At 35.3% G+C, this 11,789-nt stretch overlaps 1 protein-coding gene across 2 annotated transcripts in view; it reads left to right on the top strand.

The window, feature by feature from the left end:
• Positions 1-2,002: 2,002 nt before the first annotated feature.
• The window catches only part of Noa36 (zinc finger protein 330 homolog Noa36), a 269,801-nt gene continuing 260,014 nt past the window's right edge, over positions 2,003-11,789 (top strand). The window contains exon 1 of one of the 2 annotated variants that reach the window (XM_090401473.1): positions 2,003-2,137. In XM_090401473.1, coding sequence (XP_090257599.1) covers positions 2,112-2,137 — 26 coding nt within the window. In that variant the 5' untranslated portion in view covers positions 2,003-2,111. Of the gene's footprint in view, positions 2,138-2,435; positions 2,576-11,789 lie in introns of those variants that run through there. The other variant, XM_090401474.1, reaches the window with a different exon arrangement.

Raw genomic sequence — 11,789 nt, 5'->3', positions numbered from 1 at the left:
AATATTAGCTTCTAAGTTAATAAATAGTTATTTTCTTATCCATCTGTGCTCATATCATACCGTGAAATCTATTACACCATGTCTGACGAACACATAAGCCTATCCACGCGTATAATGTATCAAATGATAACTTGAGAGATATAATTGATGAAATTTTGAGACCGAACTTTTAAATCCAGAGCCTGTGCAGCTTACTGGATGTGGACGAAAAACCCGGAAATTCGGGTTTTTTCTTCCCGTAAACTCAAGAAAATCGTCCGTAGAACCCACATTATTTCAGACATTAAATACGAGTGCTAAGGTTAGGGACCACGAGATGGCGGCACTTGTTGAGCCGTCTGTCTCTTCACTATGTGCCGCTTAATTAATGATAGCCTTGGGCCAGCTATCTCTGATTGGGTACCAGTGGAGGTTGAACTGCCCACTCATTCTCCAAAAGTTGGATAGGACTTAAACGGCCTCGCCTACTCCCTATATACAGGAATAAAAAAAGGGGTCAGCTGATTTTTTTCTGACTTTTAAAACCAAAGTGCACGCTATCCTCCTGTTTGCAACAGCACCATCGCATCATACGCTGCTTGGAAAGAAGTCAACGGACATCACCCCCCCATGGGAAAGATGCATTGTACCATGTAACGATTTTTAGCTGGTATGATTCTTCAGTTTCAAAATAGTTGAGCTCTATAGGCAGTGGAAAATATTATTCATGAAAAATAGAATCTGGGATATCACCCTTTTCCAAAGGGTTGTTATCCCAGATTTTTGGTACTTCTGAGTAGTTATAGTACTCTACCAAAAACATGAAAACGAGTGAGGCCGTTGATCATTATTCCAACCAGCACAAGAACACCATCTCCACCTTATGTATACCTTTCTCTGATGGGGGCACACAGTGGCAGATTAAGGCAATGAGGCACTTAAATCCACCCAGGGCACCAACTCTGGAGAGGTTACAAGGTCCCCATGAAAACCAGCACTTACACTAAAGAGATTCAATGATGACTTCTTAGGGCTGAACAGACTACTCTAGGTCTAAATCCTTGAAAAGCATGATGATGATGATGAATGCCACAACTTGCCTTTCAATTTCTTCATCTTATCAATGATTACATTTGCCTGTTCTGGCTTCATTTGTTTTTCCATCTTGCAGCTGGTCTTCCAGTCTCTTCCCTCTTGGTCTATATATATCCAATTCGTTTGGTTAGTGATGTCTTTCCATTCTACGTAAACTTTCCATGCTATATAAATGCTTTATTTCTCTTTATTCCTTGATATTTTCATGTACGTTGTAAATGCCCAGCTCCTCTTCAGTTTTTTAAAAATAAAACAATGTATATGTATCAGTTCTGATAGCTTTGCTCACAGCATTCTTGTCACTACCAAAGACAAATTGTAATTGAATAGAAAATTGAGATGTTTTTTTTTAAACAAATAGCAATCATACATGCTAAATCGAGGCCTATGTAGCTCTGCCAAGAGCAAGAGGGTTCTCCCCCAGAAACTCGGTCCCCCCCGTAAACTCAAGAAAATCGACTGCAGAACCCACATTATTTCAGATAAAAACATATTCTATTAGGGCTCGATACAAAGAGATGGAAGCACTCGTGTGTCTGTCTCTTCATCGATGGCCGCTTGTAATTAGTTATAGTCTGAGGCCATCTATCTCTGATTGGCTACCGGTGGAGTTGAACTGCTCCAAAAAAGCTAGATGGGATTAAAAGGCCTCGCCTACTCTTTATAAGGGGAATAAAATGCGTTAGCTGATTATGTTATATTATTATTATTATTATTATTATTATTATTATTATTATTATTATTTATTTATTTTTATTTTTTTATTTTTTGAGATGCTAAATTTTGTTTGATTCCATCCTGTCTAGCGGAAATATTTATTTTGTATAATTTCAAATCGTCTTGCCAGATTTGGCCATTAAAATGATCAGTCGAAAGCAAAATTAAGATCCATAGAAAATATATATAATGCCTGTTCCGGCTTCACTCGTCTGGTTTCAATAATTATAATAATGAACGGCGTCACTGTACCGTGATGGTTTTGCAAACTGTATCTGTTTGTTTCTGATCGTTTCCTGTTTTATTAAAAATGTTGCCAAATGCACTTTTTTTATGATTGTCTCAGGTCATTTTCTATTTTATTAATAAAACAGTATTATTTATTTATTTTTTTAGCATTATTTTGCATCATGTAGTACCAGAAAACTGATTCTCGCGTAGCTCTGTGCCGAATGCGATTTTAAATAATAAGATGATCTCATATTGCAGTTAATACAATAAGGAATGATTACGTAAAATATCAGCTAAGAAGAATAAAGAAAAACATAAAATAACACCTCGTACTTTGACTGTATTTTCTTTTATTAAATAACTCGTTTTTCTTAACCTCATCAATCTTCGTGTCTAAATCCTGTGGGGTCGTCGTTAACCGGTGTTGTCATTACGTTTTAGTTGGTGTCCACATTTTATAATGTTATTGTATTTTGAGATTAATTCTGCTGTTGCTGTGATCTTAACATCTTGGTTGTAAAATAATTTCTGTTCTTTAACAACTTAGAAATTGGTAAGAAAGTTTTATTTTTAGAGCTTCCCCATTCTAACGCATGCATACGATCAGAACCAGCCTTCTAGGCGGTACAGACAACACACTGCATCGGAACCCGCGGAGGTCCTGAGCGATCAATAACGTGTGTACGACAAAACTGTATAATTGATTTTCGTTTGTCATATTTCACATCAGTGAATAAGAATCTCAAACGTCATTTTCTCCACTGCCACTTTAAGGCTGATTCTACTTGAAATTTGCGTGTCAGCCATGAGACTAAACATTCACGGCCGTTTTGTTTTGATTTTATGCATATTTAGAGGAAATTATATATTTAATTACACATTAACAGGAAATTATATATGTATTATTTTAAAGAAAAATATTAATTTGTGCGAATTGAAAGCGCCATATTTCATGTACGCAATACTGGAAGGATTAGATGAGAGTTGCTTTAATTCACATTCATAATAAAATTTTCAGTCATGCTTCATAATGAAAAATATGCATGCTAAACATGCTTATTATAGACACTTTTGTGGTCTTAGTATAGGTCATTAAATATGACCCAATTAAGATTAGAACTATTATTAAAGTAGAGCTATTTTATTTTTGAGTAGTCTTATAAAAGTACATAGGTTTAATATGAAAAATGCACAGCTTAAAAGAAAAGGTTAGGAATCATTGAAATTAGCACATGCATCACAAGATGACAAGTGAGTGGAACTGTCAGTTTAATGTTACAAAGTGCAAGGTCTTGATTTTTGGCAGACAAGGTTGGGATGCAGAGTATACTAATGGAGAAATTTTGAAAGAAAGTAAAGAGATGAGAGATCAGGAAGTGATAGTGAATGGAGACTTGAAGTTCAGGGATCATGTCAGAATTGTTGAAACATCACAACAGATTGTGGCAGTGATCAGGAGGACCTTGACATGTAAAAGCAAAGAGGTTATGGTACCCTTGTATAAGGCCATGATCAGGCTTCATACACGTGCAGATTTGATCACCTGGTTTTTCAAGAGGATGAGGATATGTTAGAGAGGATCCAGAGAAGGTTTGCTAAGTTGTTTCAGGTCGAATGGAATGTGAAGACCGATTGAGGGAATGCAACTTGCAGTTTTGTAAACAGAAGAAGGAGGGGGGGGCTATGATTGAAACATATAAGTTGGTGAGGGATTGTTACCAGATTAATATAGAGGAGATTTTTCTTAGAGTAGAGAGAAAGAAAAGATTAGAACAAGAGGCGATTTCTGAAAGCCATATAAGGAGGGAGTGAGGAGAAGGTTCTTTGCTTGGCGAATAGAATTCATTGCCTGAAAATGTGGTGAGTGCAGAAACTTTGAGTGGGTTTTAGGCAGGTTTTGATTATCTTTTTTTTTTTTTTTTTTTTGCATGAGTGTTGATCTCCTGCAGCAAGTGTTTTGACTCCATGGAGGTCTGATGTTAACAATAATGATTAACATGACATAAAGGTCTTGCAGAATGATTTAAATAGACTGGAATTATGGGCAAAAGAGAATGGCTATCACTTTAAATTGTAAATGGACAAATTGTAAGGTTATGCATTTTTGGATGAAAAGATTACTTTCTGTACTACGTTGATAGAACTATCTACAAAATTAAATTAAAGATGCCAAGAAATTATATTCTTGGTTTAATCCTTTATCCAAGTGTAAGCAAACATTGTTTGCACGTGAAGTATCTTCTGTAGATTTTGTGTGGATCTCATCCCCTCCCCCCATGCAGAATACCATCTCATTATAACACTTTGTTAGTGTTTTCATGAAGTTCAAAAATATGATTTCATGAGATCTCTCTTATCCGGCACTTATCATTTCTTTATAAATTTCAAGCATAACTCGCATAAAGAATCCTGTGCCTGTTGACTAAACCCTTGGTCTTAGAGCTGAAACTTTTCTTACCAACAGTTTACAGATATCTTTACTTTGAACAATATATTACCTCTGATAGTAGATATTATAAAAAGAAGTTGAACTAGCAAATTTATTATCATTATCATATCAAGATCTCCATGGTATTGAAAGATGGAGTATAGCTTCATCAATGTGATACACAGCTTGTAAGCTTTTCATTACAAAATACATAACCTTAACCAATACAAAATACATACATAACTCCACACTGCCAGTCTGTTTAAATCCTCCTGAAAGATCTCTCTGCATTATCTTCATAAACTATTGCTCTACTCAATTTTGCATTGTCAGTAAATGAAAACAACTGAATATTTTCCTTTAGATCATTTCCTGTATCATTAATATACAAATTAAATAGTAGTGGTCCAGGTACACAACTGTGAGCAACACAGTTTTGGTATCAAAAGATAGGAGATCCTCACTATCAAATAATACCTAAAAGATTTTGTTTACACATTTCCCATATTCTAAGATATTGCATTTCATCCCACCACCCTAAGCAAAAAAAAAAAAAAAAACTTGTGCTTCACTCACTTCAGTTTCTTCATTCATCTTTCAGGAGTGTTCTTTGTACTGTCCCTGTCTCTCATCTCTCTCTACTTTTTGAAAAATCTCTTCTGCATTAATATGGTGAAAACCACTTTTCAACTTATATATCTCAGTCACATCACTCCTTCTATTCCTCTCCACCAGGTTTTGCAAATGGTATTCCCTCAATCTGTCTTCGTATTACTATACGAAGGCAGATTGTGAGGGATAATGAATGAAGACGGAATGTTGGTCTTCATTCATTACTGAATGAATACCGACGTTACTATAATCACTCTTACTTGAACTCTTTCCAAAATTCCTTCATTTCCTCAGAAACTAAGTGACTGAATTGTGTTCCTTATATTTCAGGTCATTGTCCTTCAAAATCCTTTACCGACCCTTAACTCCTACACTTCTTTCAGTATATGCCCTAGTTTAATACACTGCATCCCATTATTTCCTTCTAAATTCCAAAACCTTTCTCTTTCAGCTAGCAAGTATGCTGTTCATCCACAAAGATATTCCGTTCAAATATTCCGTGGATTTGCACATCACTTTCACTCTTCATAGTTCTTCTATCCAACATTGCATCATCTGCAGTGGAAAGCTGAGTGGAAAACCACCTTGGCCTGAATGACGATAGAATGTCAGTCTTCAGACAGACAGCCAGCCAGATTGTGAATCGATTTATCCGTGCGCGTGTGTGTATTGGGGGGGAGCTGTAAACAGAGAATGCCAGGAATCTATCAGGCTTCTGTGCAGTTAAATTGGCTTGGAAGAGGAGATTTATTCTTTTCTTTTTCTAATGTGAACTGGATCCTGGTAAGTTGATGATTGTTTAGATCTGTTAAAAATATGCTGAGCATTCAGGCCAAATGGAGAACACATCATCAATAAAGCTTAGCCAACAGTGGGTCTATGGTGCAGAATTTAAAGCTTTGTGTTCAAGCATTTCCATGAAGTAATTAATGGAGTTAGGGGTAAGAAAGCAGAGACCCCATTGCTGTTCCCTCTATTTGTTTGTAAAATTTTCTTTGCCAAATTATTACATGACACCTCCAGGGAGTCCAAAGATGAAATAGCCTGAGTTCATAGTAAACCTAAACAAGGCTGAAATATCAGGAGGAAATTCAGTTTGAATAAGGTCTAAAATGGGACATTAGTGAACAGAGAGGCGACATAGTAACTGACCATAATGTCAGTGTTGGAGTGGGATGTTTTTTGTACTGGCTTTAAAGTGGTTTGAGTATTTTGTGTGTGTGTGGGGGGGGGGTTGCCAGTATCATACTAACAGCATCCAGTTTGATATTGTTAACAATATGGGACTGCACTGTACTTTATATTTCTTAATTCTAAAATTTATCCAAAAGAATCCTGCATTCAATCTGAATCATAATTTCTTCTGTATGAATTTTTATAGATGCACTTAGCTAAATATTTGGGTAATTTGTATGTAGTTGGATCTACAGTTGGGTGTAATGGCATATTCTGTTTATAGATTTTAGGTAGTCCATATATATGTTGGAGTTGAGATCTAGAATTATATGGATTTAGTTTAGTATCAAGAAATTATATACTTGGTTTAATCCTTTTCCCAAGGAAGCAAAACAAAGTTTTGTGTGTGAAATATATTCACATCTGAGCTACTTGTATGTAGAGGCTAATGACTTCATATCACTTGCCTTAGTATGTATCCCATAATGCAAAGCCCCCCCCTCCCCTTTCAGACATGTATAATGCTATGCATAATGAAAAGGCCACTACTCAGACTGGTTTCAACTTTTATTGAGATCTCATCAGTGGGAGCCAGACCTGGAAGAGATACCAAGGTTGAATTAGTGTAGAAGTCATATCTCATATACAAGTAGCCAAAAGGTGCTTGACCCTATTAATAAAAAATCTCTGGATGAGAGTAAGATGTTGAAAGTTTTTACCTTAGGTTTATTATACGTTAAAGATACTAGATACAAGATACAAGAAATTATATACTTAGTTAGGGTCATAGTTTAGGGGAAGGTAGGTTGAGCGATCTTTTTTTAATTAATGTGTAATCACAATAGTTTAGAACTGCTGTAGCATTTCCCTTATCAGATTTAGTAATTACTATTTTATTATTCTTCTTAATTTCTAGTGGTGCTTCATATTCTTCATAGGAGAGGTTACTTTTTTTTTGGAGGATTTTCTTGAATCAGTACATTGGCAACATCCAATGTACTGATTGGATGTTTTCATCCAATGTGTCAATCAGAATCATAATTCTTCTACAGGAATTTTTATAGGTATGAGTTCATTCATAGTTGTGGCCAAGAGAGAGAGTGCACTAATTCCTTCCAGTTTGAGGGTGAAGGAAGATAAGTTTATTACAGTGTTCACTTGACATTGAGGCTTGTCAACACAGCACAATCAACACGCTTGCTAATGTGCTGACTTCACCAAAGAATTTCAAAAAAATAAAAAGTTAGTATGTTAACAAGTGAAGGTGAGCAAGTTATCTGGTCTCATGAAATTATCAGAGGCTATTTCTTCAGAAAGCTGTTTTTTTTTCCCCTCCCACAAAATTCAAAAACCACCCAGACTGTATTTTTTGGCAGTTAACTGACAAAAAATACATTCTAGTAGTAGATGATTGTAAACATTATATAGTATAATGGATTGTGTAGTATAATGTAGGCTCCCACGATAAGTTTTGTGACTCATTGGTGTCATGTAATAATAATATATATGCTTTTCTCATAAGAAGCCTTCATATGGCTGACTGTCACTAAAGTGATTACCAAACTCCAATCCTCATGTCTCTGTTACATGTTGTCAAAGGTGGAATTCAGTGTTAATAACACATCTACAAAACTTTACTTAGATCTAAAAATCAATTAATTTTGGATAAATTTTAGAATTAAGAAATATAAAGTATACAAAAATCTGACAAGAAAAAATAATCATTTTTTGTGGATCTTATAGAATCTTGGTCTGTGATCTTATGAGGTTCAAGCATCCTGTAAAGAGAACTTTGCCATTAGTTCTCTTTACAGGATGCTTGAACCTCATAATTGGAAACAACTACAATTTCTACTACTTCTTTATCCTTGTGTCACTTATACTAGGTTTAATATGTCCATTCAGGTCATCCTGAGTGAAATCCTCCCCTTAGAACTTGAATAGCTAAAATGTGTGAAGACCATGATGTGTAAACTGTCAGTTTCTAATGGATTGCACAACATAAGTGGCCAAATTTTGTCTAATATCAGCAGATCTTTAATACAGAGGTTACCATAGGCATTTTTAATTTCTGTATCATAGGATGACTGTTTTTTAATTGTGTATTACAAGAAAACTGTGTTACTCAAAAACTACAATTAGAATGTGCAAATTTCTTGGGGAATTCTGTATATGCAGAGTTTAACAGAATTCTGTTCCCTTATTGAAAGAAGATGGCAAATGAGTTAGTGTATGAATAACATCCAGGTTTGCAGATGCATATGGAACGATTTTGATGGACAAAAGGTACACATGTATGTGTTAGTGTGAGAAAGATGTTTTGCAGTTGAATGGTTTGAGAATAAATTACAACTTGTATGCAGATAGACACAAACTGATAACTGTGTGGATAATTGTGAATTTAGTGAGTTTGAAAATATTATTTATGCATAGGAGAGTTTGTAAAAGTAAGTCAGAGCAGAAGGAATGCTAAATTGCAGGTCACTGATGAGTGTTAATCAAACCATGTAGGTAGGTGCATGGTCTGTTTCCCATCATTGCATGTGTACATTTTGCAAAAAATTATTGATATTAGTGAAACTTAGCTGGCAGGATATACTTAAAGAAATAAAATGTGAAGGATAGTATTTTCATGGAAAAAGAGAACAGAAGTGATGAACAGAGGAATCAAGACCTACCTATCTATGAGCAATTATGAGTGTAGTGAAAGTCTTGGGAGAGAGAGTTCATAGCATCTGTGTGTGATTAGATGCTAATAGGCCAAAACATATAATGGGATGCTGCTATGTAATTTATTGGCAAATTACTTCAGTGGGTACAAGGTAATATTATTATTGCAATTTTAATTATGGAGATATAGATTTAGCAGATCATATGTGGTAAACAAAAGAAAAGAAAACAAAATGGATTCCTGCTCATGTAGGCATTGATCACAACGAAGCAGCTGATAAATTAGCAAAAGAGGCCAGAGAACTCAACCAAGAAACTCATATGATAACTCTTGCTGATGCCAATGCACTAGCAAAAGCTAAACTAATTCCATTGAAATCAGTGATACAACATCAAATTCCCGAGATCAATGCTGACAGAAGGACCTCCACTACGATAGCAAGACTACGAACAGGACATTATAGAGGAATGAAGATCAATACAGATGATACGAGAACATATAGAAACTGCAACAACTGCCCCAATACGGAACTGACACCCACTCACATCTTTACCTGTCCAGCAATTACAGCAGCCTTGCAAGAAATAGATCCTAATCCTGAACAACAGCTCTATACAAACAAAATCACAGACATAGCCAAAGCAGTACGAGGAGCGCACGGAAACATCTAAGACTCTTCAAAGGACAAGACAACAACAACAACAAAAGAAAAGAGCGGTAATAGAGTTGCTCAGAGACAGCTGTCTAGGACAATATGTGATGGTTCTAGGTTTAGGGTGTAGGTATAGCAGGGAGGATATATTCATAAATGAGATAACTATCCTTCCTCTATTCAGAAAATGCCAGTGTAGTTCTGACTGGGGAGGTGCCCAGGCATGTGGACATTTCAGTTAAGAAGCAGTGCATGCTTAGCTATTTTGACAAATAGAAACTTAAATGAACATTTTTTGTGAAAAGAATAAAACAACAAATAACTTATATGACAGATTGTCTATCTATTTTACTTTTTTTCATAAGTATGCTGAGTTACATGGCTGAGAGATTGACACTTAGGAAACAGCTTGATGCAGTGCATTGCCAGCCATTGCAAATGAATGAAGTCATCGGGAAAGAGGTGAAGTTAAGAGATGGCTGAATGAAGATTCTAGAGTTAAAAGAATTACTTGTCATAGAAATAAAATAATAATTATTATTATTATTATCATCCCAAGATCCTCATGGTGTCAAAGACTCGTAATGGGAGGTCCCTTTGTCATACACACAACTCATTCATACCGTGTCTTAAATATATTCAAATTCTGCAGATACCACACTCTCAGATAATGCATTTCAATCATTCACATCTCTTCATACAAAAAAAACTACTTCTCACTCCCTTCTGACACCTTCCTTATACAACTTCCAGGGATGACATCTTATTCTTCCCCAATCTCCCACTATTTTATGAAAAACCTCTTCAACGTTAATCCTATAACAGCCTCTTACCAACTTGTATGTCTCTATCATATCACTCCTCTTCCTCCTCTTCACTAGACTGCAAATTGCATTTTCTTAGTATCTCTTCATACTCAACATTCCAGAGATCAGAAAATACCTTAGTCAATCACCTCTGGATCCTATTCCTTAGTCAATCACCTATTTCTTCATCCTTGCAAAAACCAGGGTGACCAAATCTGTGCACAGTCATGTACAGCCTAATCAAAGCCTTATACAGTGGAACCAGAATCTCCATACTTCAACAAGTCAGTGTCCTCTGCATCATTGCCAGAATTTGTTGCATTGTCCTCACAATTTTGGCAATGTGTCCCTAAATTTTAGATCTTTATCCACCATCACCCCAAGATTTCTTATTTCATCCATCTAGATCCCATCTTTGTTTTCCAGATTTTAAAACCTTACATTGAACTGGCATGCCCATTCACTCAGTCTATTCAAGTCTTCTTATAAGGCCACAACATCTGCTCTTCTACTCATAGTTCTTCCCAACTTTGCATCATCTGCGAACAATTGAATATCCTCATTCAAATCATCCCCATTATCATTAACATACAGGTTAAACAGAAACAGTTAAATAAGAATAATACATAGTATAGTGCATAGTATAATGCACTATACTATGTATTGCTATGTTCTTTAACAACCTCTGCGTTAAATTATTTGAATTGAATATCCTCATTCAATTGAATGAACAATTGAATATCCTCATTCAAATCATCCCCAATATCATTAACATACAAGTTAAACAGAAACAGTTAAATAAGAACATTAACTACTATGGAAGGACTCTATGGAAGAGGAACAAATGTATTAGTTGTATTAAGTTCAGACTAGAACAATGATAGAATTTTATGATCAATAAGTCATTCATCCTTACTTAGTGTCCCTGTTTCGCAACATCACCTACCACAAAAGACACCATAAAGGAAAGCAACACTGCAATTAAAAAAATTACAAAATCAACAAAAAAATCCTCGGAAATCTTGTTTTACTACTGTTCATCTCAATTGAATATCCTCAATTATCCAAACTGTCCTGCACGATTCCTTTTGTGAGATGGATGAAACATTTAATTTTCATAGAAATGCTTAATCTTGAATTCCCTCTATATTATCTGCTCTAGCTCAAGATTTATTTCTTGCCACTTTTTGCCTTTTTATTGTTGTAAAACAATAAAAAGGCAAAAATTAATTATTGCCCTTGACCTTTGTTTTTACTGTTTTCTTAATTATGATTACCACTGATTTCTTTAATTATTTATCTCTAAAGGTTTATTTTCTATAGTATAATTCCCAAACAGTAGATTCTACTTGGAGAGTTCAGCATACAGTAATTCAAACTGTTTTCCCCCTTCTATTGTTTCACAGACCAAGCTGGAAGGCA

This window comes from Typopeltis vanoorti, chromosome 12 (genome assembly GCF_054136105.1).
Source record: "Typopeltis vanoorti isolate ZY-2024b chromosome 12, IOZ_Tvanoo_1.0, whole genome shotgun sequence".
NCBI classification, from domain to species: Eukaryota; Metazoa; Arthropoda; class Arachnida; order Uropygi; family Thelyphonidae; genus Typopeltis; species Typopeltis vanoorti.
This window is presented reverse-complemented; position numbering and strand designations above follow the sequence as displayed.